This window comes from Bactrocera neohumeralis, chromosome 6 (assembly GCF_024586455.1).
Source record: "Bactrocera neohumeralis isolate Rockhampton chromosome 6, APGP_CSIRO_Bneo_wtdbg2-racon-allhic-juicebox.fasta_v2, whole genome shotgun sequence".
NCBI lineage: Eukaryota > Metazoa > Arthropoda > Insecta > Diptera > Tephritidae > Bactrocera > Bactrocera neohumeralis.
The window spans coordinates 7,471,460-7,485,783 of NC_065923.1; the positions used below are offsets into that span (position 1 = coordinate 7,471,460).

General features: G+C 37.7%; 1 protein-coding gene across 13 annotated transcripts in view; it reads left to right on the top strand.

Annotated features, from left to right (window-relative positions):
* Positions 1-14,324, top strand: part of LOC126763680 (phosphatase and actin regulator 2) — a 228,264-nt gene that overhangs the window by 43,355 nt on the left and 170,585 nt on the right. For 12 of the 13 annotated variants that reach the window (XM_050481402.1, XM_050481400.1, XM_050481405.1 and 9 more), the window contains one exon: positions 1,835-1,885. The exons of the other annotated variant lie outside the window; for it this stretch is intronic. In XM_050481402.1, coding sequence (XP_050337359.1) covers positions 1,835-1,885 — 51 coding nt within the window. The remainder of the gene's footprint in view (positions 1-1,834; positions 1,886-14,324) is intronic. 13 annotated transcript variants of the gene reach the window in all.

Sequence of the window (14,324 nt, forward strand, 5' to 3'; positions counted from 1 at the left end):
CGCCGGCTGCTGCGATCACTTTACTTTTCCAATTCCTTTTTGCTTTTCTTTTTTCTTGTCTTTTTTCATTTCTTCATTAGACTGCTGCCAATTGGCGGCGAATTATATACAATATAGCGCTGCAATTGAGAACAAGGAGGCGACTCCCATTCACTGTGCGCACGCATTGTTCAGCCTCCGCCGCGCCGCACCACCCCCCAGCAAGCTTCCTGTATACTGTCTATTGATTTCTTATTTGCCTTCGGCTTTCATTGTACTGGCTCTGGCACTCTTTGAAGTTTCTGTTCTGTCCATTATGTTAAGCCGCCAAAGCGAACAATTCGCAACTACTTGGTAATTACGTTATTGTTGTTGTTGATGTTTAAAAACAAAAATTGTAACGAAGAATAAAGAAATATTGTTCGAATTGTGTTGACTCGCTGTTGCTTTGCACAATGCGATTTTACACAGTTTGTTGCATTAACAATCAGTGCGTGGCATGCACCTTCTACTTTTCTATGCTGCGTTTGTGTCCAATGGCACCGCTATTCCTTAATAAATAAAACAACATATCGTGTAAGAGATATATATGTGTATGAGAAAAATTCTTATTATAAATTACCTTAAGAGGTTGCATGGGTTCCCTCGGGTAAAAAACAGTCTTTTAAATTTTTTTTTTTTCATATCAAAAATTAAATATTTCATTAGAATTTTTTATTGTTACAAACAAACACTATATATGTACATACAAAGAAATTCTGAAATTTTGGAAATTTTTTTTTTTTAAACTCGGCCATTGCGACGCCAATTCCGGCGACTCCTCGGGAAAAAGTTGCGCTCGCGTTGGCAGGATAACTCCTTAAAGCATCACCTATAGTAAAATACGTGTTTTAGTGAAATTCTTAACTTAGAATTTGGAAAGAATGCTGAAATTTGGATTTTTGGCAGACATTTTTACAAAAAAAAATTAAAATTTCAGTGAAAATTTCGCGACATTTTTTTTTTTAAATAGTTGTAATCGAAAAAAAAAATCCTCCGTCCAAGTCTTTAAGAATTGTATCTCAAAGACCTGTGTAAAATTTTATGAAGATCGGTTGAGTAGTTCTCGAGAAATCTTGTCAACCGACTTCAAAAACACAGTTTCGAGAAAAACGCGTTTAAAGACGGTGCACTTAGCCTAGCTAGCCTCGAGCGCACAAGTTCTCAAGGCTGTATCTCCGAAACTATTACTCGGATCAACTTGAAAATTAAGGACAATATTCTAGAAGTCTTGTAGAATTTAATAATGCAATAAATAATTGCGATTTTTTAAACCCGTAAACCCAAGGAACCTCTCAAAGAGTCAGTTTCGTCTGAAAGGACTTGTATACCTTGACATCACCTTGATTTTTGACCTGCTTTGGGGAGTTTTTTTGGACTTCGGTTCACCTTTCCCAAGCTATTCGGCCAATTGATCGACTTTTTTCGGATCGTAAGCTAGAACCAAGCCTCATCGCCAGTAATAATACGTTTCATGAATTTCTGGTAGTCGGAATCAATCGTGCTTTTACTTTTCTTAGGCCCGAATGATTTTTCAAAATGATTTTCACTGATAATCGTCGATTCTCAAGCACCAATTCCTCTATTTTATTGACGTGCTGATAATCAGTTGATGTTGAAGGCCGTCTTGGACGTGGTTCATCGTGAACGCGTTCTCGACCCTCTTTGAATAATTTGTACCATTCAAAAACTCATGCTCGCGATAAACAATCATCACTGAAATTTATGAAAAAATTTATTTATTTATTTTATTTCTAAATATTTCTGTTTCAATCTAACCTTTTTCGTTTCTCTCTCTCTCTCTCTCTCTTTTCAGGTGAGTTGTCCCCAAACCACCAAAATCCACAATTCTCCACACTGCAATCCCGTAAGTTTAATTTCTCCTATTTTTATTTATTTATTATTTATTTCCTGTTTACTGTCATCATTATCCATCACTTGTGTTTCGAACCCAAACAAGAACCTAAAATAACCTCAATAGTCGGAATGTATCACAAGAAATTGCTCACAAAAGCCTCGGCGTTTTATATGAGCTTCTTCATTAACATCCCGTCTCGCCATTAGGTAGTTTGCTATTGCATCACCCACTAATGACCCGACTATGGTTGAATGGCCCTCTTTCTAATATAAATATTGTTGCTTCATACTTTTTAGATTTGTGCACCTACATGCTTATGTATTGGTGTAAAAATGGTTGCCACCCACACTCATAAATGCCTTAGATTCATCCATTGCCCGCTTTTCTTAGTTTGTTTGCATTGAAGATCTGCTGCCCCTTGATTAGCGCAGATGCAAGCTATTGCGTGCGAAGCGTTGAAATCTCCTCACTCAATCTTTTCTGCGATTTTTCAATGAACGATAATGCCCAGTATTTATGTGTGTGTGAGTGGTTCGCCCTCATTTGGGGTCAAATGATTTGGTCCAGTTTTATTCTATTTTATTTTCTTCGAATGAATAGAATTCTTTATTCATTGCACGAATGCTTGCCGGGCAATGCGCTGTAAATGGAAAGAAACATTAAGGATTTTGGTGTGTGGTGTTGTAATTTCTATGAAAATGCTTAAAGATATGCTCTCAAGAAATTCAACGAAGAACACGTTTATATTTCATATATCTTTAAATTTGACAAGCTCATAACGCTTGGAATCCGCGCATATTTTAATATTATCCATTGGAAGCATATAAGTACATATGTACATATAATCGTATACATAAGGTATATACATAACCATAAACCTACCTCAGGATACACACTTCATTGAGCAGCCGTTAAAATTCAACCGTTGGTCCTTTATCCTTTCGTACAGGCAGCTTTTATTTTATGCTTATCTTGTGGTCTGCCACTTGTCTCCTCGTGTGAGTTGTCACTGCTCTTTTGCGCCTTAACTGAGTATATTTTACTCCTGCTGATATGTTTATTGTATTTCACCATTTTTATTTTGAGCGACTGAATTAAAGCATATTGCAATAAATCCTTTAAGTCGACGTGATCATGGGTAATGAAATAATCATGAAAGGGAGGCCAACAGCAGCGTGTTTTCCTGTTTTTGTAAAGCTTTTCCGGAGAAGAGCACTTTAATATGTGGAAAACAAAATAAATTTCCATGAACTAATTGATTTGGGATGTAGACACTTTAAGAAAATTATGTAGAAATTGAGAGCTTGCATTATGAAAACCCAAAGTTTTATAAAAGTTTGTTTTAAGTGGAGTTTTGATTACTAACAGCAAATGTTGCCTACAATTAGGCGCAATGGCAAATATATTTAGCTAAGTCACCTACCCAATTCGCAAAATGCGCTACACATTTGAAAAAATACGAGCAAAATATAGAGAATAAGTAGCGCTCCGTTCATTGTAGTTTCGGCTCCAATGAAAAAAGGATTTTTGAGTCGAAATATATTTTCAACATATATACATATATCTGCCTAAATTTTTATTGTAATAAAAGGAAAATGGCGGCTGTGTACAACTCCAAAGTATCTGTTTTGCTGTGCATTGAACCCTTATTAGCAAACAAAATTATTCATCTCATGAACAGGCTGCTAAATTGCCATAACGGATACGAAATTTCCCGATAAAAGCAAAGAAGAAACTGTGATAATGTGTCCTAGCTGCTTTAATGCGAAACAAATGTTACGAATACTAATGGAATAAGCCGAATTTTCTAACATCCGGCATTGTCTGTGCTCCGCCAGCGAAGAAGGCAGACGAGCCCAAAAGGACACCCAACGATTGTGCGAAGCGGTGCGCCTCTCCTACTAGACAACGAGCGACCTTTGATATGCTCCGAGTCCTACAATACGACGCCACTTTTTGATTTTGCCGCCAACTTCAATGCTGGCAATGGCTTCGCAGCGGCTGCGACGGGACCCTGACTGGTGCTGGTCGGTTGCCTGCTTGGCTGGCGGGCTGGCGCTGCCGTGTCTGGACGCTATTGTCTGGGTAGTGGCGCTGTGTTGTCGATGTGCGAGTTGCGAACTGGGCAACTTGCCATCTTGGCGTAGATACACAGAGCGAGTATCGAAAAATCGGCGACTACAAATATATGTGAATTTGTATTAGGAGTTAAATGTTACAAGGGAAATAGCCGCATATCTATATATACATACATATGCATGTGTGTGTTTGACTACCGAATTTACACTTTTGTTTTTGTCACACTGCCTTCGAATGGCCGCTTGATACAAATTTATTTTATTTCGCAGAAATAAACGCACACACGCATACACACATATGACTACATATGTGTGGCGTAAAAAAGCGACAAAACAAAAATACATCAACAGAGAACTTCACCTTGAGCGGAATTCGAACGGTATTTGTTTGCTTTCATTTCGTTTTGTAAACATTTGCCTTTGTTGTGCAATAATTTGTGCGCACGCTTACCAGCGAGCGAAATAAATGTGGCGTCAGGAATGCTTTAAAATGTGGCAGGCTTTTAGGCGCACGGCGATTTATGAGTTTCACTTGAAACGACTTGTTCGCGGCTGAAAGCCGTTTACAAGTGTAAATAAAACAATGAAATTAATATTTTATGGCTCGTCAGTATGCAACACATATTGCTACTTGCCACTGCCCCAACAACTACACACCAACTTTTAATATACTTGCCACGGCGTTGCTCGAAGCTTTCGCCGTTGCATTGCAAGGGTCGTCTGCTTGTCGACAGCATTTCCTGTGCTTCAGCGAAACATTTTGCACTTTGCGTATGCTTACACTCGGCCATTTATTATTATTTCGTCGTGGTGTCTAAACGCCGTCCTCCCTGTCCACCCAGTCCTCTCCGCTAGACCACAAAACGACTGAGACGTTTGCTTGTTCTTAGTTTTAATCTCCAACCTATTTGCACTTCTTACACTCATTTACGTACGTTGCCAACTCATTTCCGTAATAGTTTGCCTGCAGTACTTCCTGTGCTCCCCTCACCCCGACACACCACCGCTCTGCGGTTTTGTGTGTGTGTGTGTTTGTAGTTGATGCGAGTTTCCTTTTTGTAAATATAGTACATTGCTAGTGGTTATGTGTCCTCTACGGAACAGTTTCAACTATTTACCGTTAGTGGCAACATTTCTTGCTTCCTTGTGGACAATTCATGATATATAGAACTTTTTAGGAAGAGGAAATATAATTTAACTTGTGCTGTTGCTGCAAATGGTATTAAAAAAAATAATAGTAATAAGGATAACAGTAATCGGGATAGCACTTCTGATATTATTAAAGTGAGCTCAAATTTAAATCGGTTTTAGACTATTATAGGATTCTTCGACACATTACTAGCGCGGTTTAAAACTAAGTTAGACTAAAGAGGCTTATGAAGGCTTCTTTTTCTTCGCGCCAGTCGTTTCTTCTCTTCGCAATTTGACCTCTCTTCTCCATCTGAACTCTACAACGGAGTGGTGGCCTTCCTCTTCCTCTACTTCCCTAGGCGGGTACTGCGTCGATTACTTTCAGAGCTGGAGCATTTTCGTCCATTCGAAGACGTGACCTTGCCAGCGTAGCTGAGGTCTCTTATTTCGCAAAACTATGTCAATATCGTCGTACATCTCTTCATTCCACCGAACGTTGCCAATGCGCAAAAGACTACAAATCCATCGCAGAACCTTTCTCTCGAAAACTTGTAACGTCGACTCATCAGATGTTATCATCATCCATACCTCTGCACCATTAAGCAGGTCGAGGATGATGAGTGACTTGTAGAATTTGGTCTTTATTCGTCGAGAGAGGACTTTACTTCTCAAATGCCTACTCAGACCGAAGTAGCAACTGTTGTATTTCGAGGCTGAGATTGTTGTTGCTGTTAATGCTGGTTCCAAGAGAGACGAAATTATCGACAACTTCGAAGTTATGACTGTCAACAGTGACGTGGGAGCCTAGTCGCGAGTGCGACGACTGTTTGTTAGATGACAGGAGATATTGCTATAATATCGATGTCATCGGCGTACGTCAGCAGCTGTACACTCTTATAAAAAATTGTACCTTCCCTATTTAGCTCTGCAGTGCGAATTATTTTCTTCAAGAGTAGATTGAAGAAGTGGCACGAAAGGGTGTTGCCTTGTCTGAAACCTCGTTTGGTATCGAACGGCATGGAGTGGTTCTTTCTGATCCTGACGGAGCTTTTTGGTGTTGCTCAACGTCAGTTGACACAGCCGTATTGGTTTTGCGGGGATACCAAATTCAGACATAACGACTTAAAGGCAGCTCCTTCCCGTGCTGCCAAAGAAGCTTTGAAATCGATGAAGAAGTGGTGCGTGTCGATTCTCATTTCACGGGTCTTTTCCAAGATTTAACGCATGGTGAATATTCGGTCAGTTGTTGATTTTCCTGGACTAAAGCCACATTGATAAGGATTAGTTTGTTTGCGGTGGGCCTTAATCTTTCACAAAATACGCTCGGACATTTAAATTCCAATCGTTGGGCATGCTTTCGTCCGACCATATTCTACAAAGAAGCTGAGGCGTGCTCCTTATCAGTTCTTCGCCGCCGTATTTGAAAATCTCGTCGGCAATCCGAGTGACTGCCTCTTTATCAGTTTATCGTAGGAGCAGGTGTAAAAATTGGACAAAGGGCATGGCACCACCCACTCTTAGGTGAAATCTTATGTCTCAGGAACTAACCGAGCAATTTCAAACCAATTTTGGTATGCGAATTCGGACAACAACCGTGCCTATCCTTAGCTTTAAATTCCATTTGTTTCTTTCACCACCAGTGTATAAATTAAAATATTTAATTTCATATCCATAAATTGTCTAAAACGTGCTTTAGTTTTTCAATAGCTCAAATATTAAATATCTGGACCCCAGCACATTTGACTGATTTTTTACCGAACATATCGGTCAATCTGTGAAATCTAGTTTTGAAATTCGGGGAGAATATTTTTGTGTTGACAGCATCTCCTTGTGCCAAAAATCTGGTCAAATCGGGTCAATACAAATATTTTCGAACTTCCAATTTACTTCTAGCCTTCAATGTGTAAGAAATGAATAATGCATAGAAATTTAGAAATAATCTAATAATAATGCTTATTCTTGACTGCAATTTGAAATGATGAATGCGATAATTTCTACTTTCAATTAAAATAGATGTAGACCAAAATCATATATATAACTTTATCCTCCCTTCCTTACTTCTTATAACTATTTTTATATCTGTCAACCAGAAACGCACTTTTCTGGCTTTTGAGCAGATTAAAGCCAGTTTTATTAAATTAAATTGTAATTATTTTTTTACAACTGCATTTAATATCGCATTTACATATGCACATCTACACACACACACACACAACGGAAAAATGTTACAATAAATATGAAAATATTTGCAACTCAATTGAAACCCCGCATAATCTCACATGCATATTGCATGAGTCGACGCTTTGCGTAGCCTACATTGCGGCGCATTTGTTTATTTAATTAAAAACAGCTTCCCGCACGAAAGTCCTCTGATAATACACAACAGTAACCGATATGGCAATACCACATTTGCGTGTAATTTTGAATTTAAAATGTACAGAGAGAAACTTCCCAAGCTGGTTGGTTAGAATGCAAATACTGGCGCTATTTGTTGCACACGTATAACCGCTCGATGCCAGCATAGGTGCACGGAGCTTGGCGCCGCAAAGTATACATTGCTGTGCGTTGCCTGGCATTATAGTGCATTTTGTGGTCATTACGTGCTTTGGTGGGAATTTGTATACCCTGCAAGTTAATAAAATGTGGAAATGCTAATTTTATTTTTTTTTTTCATAAAATTGGAAAACAAATTTGATTATATTCATGAAAGTAGGTAAAAAATTAGAGTTTAAGGCTGTGCGTTTAGGAGAACATTTGTTGTTGTTACATTTTGTTGGGAAATACTGCTGGGTGAACATTTAAATCCATGTTCCAATTTTAGAGTTATGAAACTCTGAGTTTAAATTCATGTAGACTTAAAGACAGTGGTGTTTAAGGGGTGTTAAAGTTTGTTTTTATACGTATTATACATCCGTGTTTTGAGAGTAGAATTTTGTGTTGAGCTATGTGGAAATATTATGAAGGACTTGAAGTTTCCGAAAATTTTTAAATAGAGTTCGTGAGTGAGTTATTGGATTACCATCAATTGATGTTAACATTTATTGCAGCATTAATTTCAATTTTTTTTCAACGTTTTTCATTGGTTTCTCTCTGGTTGTGGCTTTTGACTTTTCCCCTTTTCCCAAATTTCTGGCAAATTTGAGGATCCCATGCCAAAAGTCCTTCACCGGCTTGCTGGCTAAGAATGAATCCAGCCAATTTTTGATGCCCTGTTCTGATGTGAGCCATATTCTGTGAGGGCGTTCTGCGTCGACCAAATGGTAGTCAGAAGAACAATTAGCAAAACTTTCCAGACGCTGTTTTTCAAATAATGTTTATGCTGTCTTAAGGGGCTATGCCAGTGGAACGCATGAAAAATTAGGCGATTTTCGTGAATTTTTTTAAAAGAAAGTACGCGATTGAATATTTGGAACTTCTTTGAACGTAATAAGGTATATCTTCAGCTATATTTTAAGATTTTTTTTTACAAACATTTTGAGAAATACCGGAGTTATGGGCTGTCTTCAGAGGTGCCAAAAAAAAAGTGCTCCAACTGCTGACATGATTCCGGACGAATGAGTAGCTGAAACAAAAAAAATTCAAAAAGTTTATTAAACTTAAAGATATTTCCTATACAATGACATACGATCTTTGAAAAATATCAAAAATTAACAAAATGGCGTAATTTTGAAAAAAATCGTTTTTCTAGGTAAAACAATGGTCTTTTTTTTAATGCCAAATTGACAAATTTCAACCAATCAAAAATCAAGGTCGTTGTATAGTAAATAAAGTTTTTAACAATACTCAGTTTTAATTTGAAGTCGATCGGTTAATTTCTCGTTGAGTTATGAAGGTCAGCAATTTTGAAATGTCATATATGATTATACCTGCGAGCGGTCGCTCTTTAGATCGCTGCCATCCAAAAACTATTCAAAATACGACCTTGCCGATTTCACAGGATGGTTTTGGAAATATAAACTATCGAAAAAGCAAATAAAAAAAAAAATTAAAAGTGTCACACTGGTATAGTCCTTTAAAACATGATGCCAAGCATTATTATGATGGAAAATTATTGGCTCGTGTCTAGTTCACAAATTCAACTCTATCCAAATACAGAGCATTACTTTGGGGTCGTAGATATTCAACGCATATGATTTTTTGCATTTAGAGTTGTCATAATGAATCTATTTTTTTATCTCCAGTTACAATCCGATGTAAAAACTATTTGCTTTTGCATTTTGCATGGTCTTTCAAAGTCTCTTGGCTTCAATTAATATGACACCCAATTTTCTTGCTTTTGAATGATTCTGGCTCCTTTAAAAAGTATTGAAATGACTGCTTGAGTGACTTCCAACGATGCTGCTTCTTCTTGTGTTCGGCAACAATCATTATAGAGTAACTCTTCCAGTTGCCCGGGACGTTCTTTGTCTACCAAGCCAAAAGCACCACTTTTAAATATATACCTCTGTGAACAGAAAATAGTAAGACTTTTTAATTGAAATTTCGCGCGAAAACCCATTGGTCGAAGTGTTTTTTTCTAGGTTGGTATGACGGTCTAGGACAACTGTGTCAAATGTTTTATCAACATAATCATTAGTGTTTAGTGTAAGCTTGTCTTCCTGAACTACATAAAATGCATTCGGGGACGATGTGTAAAATTATTCAACAAAGAAGTTCCATTAAGTGTTGTGTATGGAATCAACTTTTTGATGCCGAAACGTTAGGAATGTTAGGAAAGGCCTTCGGTGATAATTGTTTTGTCGCGACCAAGTGTCGATTCGTACAAATTATTAAAGAGGGTGCGTCTTATCAGCATCAACTGATGATCAACACGTCAATAAAATAAAGGAATCGGTGTTTGAGAGTCGACGGTTGGTATCGTTCGAATATCGAAAGGATCAGTGAAAACCATTTTGAAAGATCATTTGGGCCTCAACTAAGTGAAAGTTCCAAAATCACTAATTTTTTTAGAAAAACAGTTAACGTCTGTGAGATAATGCTTTCCGACTATTGGGATGGCATGAAACGTATTATTACTGGCGATTCAAGCGGTCGAATATCGTGGCAAAAGTGAGTCGAAGCCGAAAAAACACGTCAAAACAGGTCAAAAATCAAGGCTATGTTGACAGTTTTCTTCGATTACCGATGTGTGGTGCACTCCGAATTCTTTTCCGGCAAAACTGCCAACAAGGAATGCTTTTTGAGTGTTATGCGTCGTTTGCGCGAATTTAGCTCCGTTTGGCTTCTGGCTATTCAGCAAACTCAACGACAGCTCTGGCAAAGCCATTTTGAGACTATTGCAGACATGAAACGTGAATCGCTACGCGCATTGAAGGCTATTTCCGAAAATGATTTTAACAACTGTTTCGAGGATTTCGCTGGCGCAAGTATGTTGGTGCCAAGCGGGATTACTTTGAGGGGGACGACATACATTTTTAATAATAAATTAGGAATTTGAAAATTATTAAGAAAGTCTTACTATTATTTGCTCATAGCAGTACCTATCATGGTTCATAAAGCTACTCTTCAGCTTGGGTGGTTTGAGCCAATCTGTTTATTAGGTATTAATACCAAAAGTACTGGCAAAAGATTTACAGCTACAATAAGTAGAAGTAAACACAATCAAGTAGCAATGGAGACATAAATTCGGTGGCAATCGCACGATTATCTACACACCCAGCGTTTCTTTCGGCAGTTCAAATTTGATTTGAGTCTCATCTCTATTTCTATTCATTCGCAAGCGCGTCTCAAGCCAACATAAATCTTCCCGTATATCTATGTGGCTCTGTGAGTTCATACATTTTTAATGATGAATGCGTTATTTCATAGATTCCGATGCGACTCGGCGTGTAGCAAGTGTTATTCATAATGCGGAGCGCTGCGTTAATAAAAGTTGTGCATATTTACTTATTTATGCAGACAAACACTAATATTTCCGCAAGCGTGTTTGCATTTGAGTTTGTAATGTGTTTATGTGCATAAGTAAGTATGTAAATAGATTTATGCTTCTGCCCTGCCAACTCCATTTCAGAAATTTATAACCCGTGCACTACACATGTCAGTCTCGCGCGTGCGTGTATGTGTGTGTGTGTGGTGTGTGCATTTGTGACAGCGTTTGTTTTTCGTTGTCGCTAATAACTCACAGTTTGCTACTTATTTTCAAATTAACTCTAGGATGGCAGCACTTTCCTTACTCGCAAGGCGATTTAACGCATTATGTGAGTATATCTACATTAGGGTGTGCATAAAAATGAGCATTGTTTTTAAAAGGTAATCATGAAATACAGTATCCCACAAAACTGTATATCTTATGAATGTAAAGACTGAAATGATTACAGGACTTAAGTCAAGTCTTTGAGGTGAATGTCCTGCTAATGTCCATTTCTCAGCATCTGTACGTAGCACTCTTCCTTCATGTTATTCTCGACCATTACCAGGTAGCTAAAGCAATCCCACATTAAAACAGTGCCACGTCCGAACTTTATGGTGCTTTGGCTGCACTTTGGTGCATCTCATATATTTTTCGCCAAAATTGTTCTGTTATATTTTTTAATTCTAATTTGTTCTTATCACTTAAAATAACCTTTTTCCAAAAACCTGGTAGCATTTGATAATACTTTTTGCCACATTCCAATCGTACCTTCAACATCCTTTTGCAGATGAAAGACTTTTTGATCTTTTCTTCTTCTTCTCTATTGGCGTAGAACAGCGAGCCAGTCTTCCTATAAGGAAGCGAACCGTATGGGTTTGGTTGTGGACAAGTAGAAGACGAGACATCTCCTGTTATCAAACAAACAGTCGCCGCATTCCCGACTTGGCTTCCACGTCACTGTTGACAGTTTTAGCTTTGAAGCTTCGAAATCCAACGCAGAATAACTTTTTCCAGTAGATGCTACTTCGGACTGAGACAACTGAGAAGTAAAGGCGTCTCTCGACTAACAAAGATCAAATTCTACCAGTCACTCAACATCCCCCGTTATGGTGCAGAGGCATGGACGATGACCACATCTGTGAGTCGGAGATACAAGTTTTCGAGAGAAAGGGTTTTCATCTCTTGGTGGCTGGAATAACCATCTTTCGGGTTTTAAGCTGAATGTTGGCTCAGCAACATTGATCTGAAGGCTCTGCTGAATAAATCGGGCTGAAACTCTTTCTTCAGCTCGCTAAATATTTTAGTTTCTTCGCGAGCCATTTTTGCGCTTGGCCAGCCGTCCGCTCCTTGGTCCGCTCTCTGGGCCACCATTTTTCTTGTGATTTTTTGATCACTTTTTGGATTTTGGGCTTGATTCTAGTATATTTTTCTACGATTTTGTCGTACCCCACTTTGTTTAAATTATCCTTGGTTTCTCGGATACTGTATATTTAGACTACAGCTTCAAACTGTTTTCACTGAATATAAACTATGAGAAAATTTAAAATTTTTTCCACAATTCGACATATTTTTTTGTTCGTACTTCCTTACTTAGTTGTACAATTCTGTCATGTCACCGCAACTGCCTGCCAATGATTTCTCATTTCTTCGTAATTATCTTTTTTATCATTTGAAAATTGCTTTTCAATTTGCGGTTTGCTTGCTTGCGCCTCATTCCCAGCAATGTATGGTGTTTATTGCTAGATAACGCTTAATTTGTGGCGATATATAGTATAGAAAAATTACTGTAAAGACCCAGTAGGAAATAAAAAAAAATGTTTACAATCGCCTATTCGATGGCATATCGTATGAATATAATCGACTGAAGCCTTTTGGAATATTTCGTTAATTTTTACTTTGTTACTATACAATGCTCTAATTTAATAAGGAAAATAAATACTAAAGAATGCTATTAAATTTGTATTTTCTGAAATCAAAAAAATGAAAAATTTTTTTTAAGTATAAAAGCTGCCATTATATTGGTGAATTAGCTCTAAATTTAGAAATAAATATTTCATTTAAATTTTCGGTTCTGTTTTCCTGCAGGCCACACGCGAGCAACATAGAATTAACAACTGTCTTTTTCAACTCGAGGCGGCCCATTTCATCGGCAGTTCACAATGATTCGCATCTATGCACTAATATATCTCATATGTGTGTATATGCCTCACCGTTAATTTTTTTCTGAATCCATAGCTTGCAGTAGGTTGCAAGACCGCTGAACTGACTTGCAGTTATTAACATCTTGAACTCTCATATTAAACGCACACACCTAAACGTTTGTACATAACATTAATTGCTCGCGTTTCACTTTTCTCGGAAATGCTCGGTTTTTGTCTGGCTGCCAATTACATTTTCAGCGCTTTCAAGTAGAAGAGCGGCGAAAAGACTGCTTTTAATCGCATTTAATTGAAATCGTGGCAGATAGACTGGCGGTACTGACCGAATACCGCAGATATTGAAGCCAAGGCCTCTAATACAGAAATAGAAATCGAATACGATTTCGTACCCCAAATAGAACTCCTCAAACGCATTGTTCGCATTGAAAATGTATAAACATGGATATTTAATACTTTTTCAGCAGCAAAATTTCACACAAAGAACACGCATAATATTTTCTTTCATCTCTTGTTTATCAGTCATCAGTTATCACTTCTCGCTATGCATTGTCATCTACCGGCAAATGAATGTTTTCTTCCCTTTTCTGCTTTTATCAATCAGCATTCGCATTTCCACCCCCGAAAGTGTGTGAGTAACAACAAGCGTCATTCAAAGAAGTCCTCCATGTGCTCTCCCATTCATGACTCTCGGTTTCGCCGCTGCCTTGATTACAAAATCGCATGCTACTTTGCTATCATCAATCGTTTGCTCGCATGCGATTCGCTATTTTATCTGAGTTCCACAAACCTGTCCGTCTCTTGCGCGTGACACTGAGAGCATTTGGCGTCCATTGAGTTGAATGAGCGAAACTGTGACATTGTTTTTGTTGTTGGTGTATTTGTACACAAAATGCTTGTACACCAAAATCGAGATAGTCGCATGCTCGCGCAGAAATGCACAATGATAGTAAAACCTATCTGTGCAGTGAAAAAAATATGAAAATTAAAAAAAAGTTTTAAGAAGTTTTTTTTTTGCATTTCAGTAAACAGTCAACATTTTATTTTCGTGCTTAACCGTTATTTTTGTTTTAATGTAAATTCATTCTATCATTACTCCTATTAGTCATAGTTCTAGTTTCGGGTATCATCCAATATATTCAAAATTTGCTGTTATGTTCGGATATTATTGGACTGAACTGTTTTTCGTTTTGTTTTATTTAAATATTCTTGGCAATAACTGGTTTTTTCTT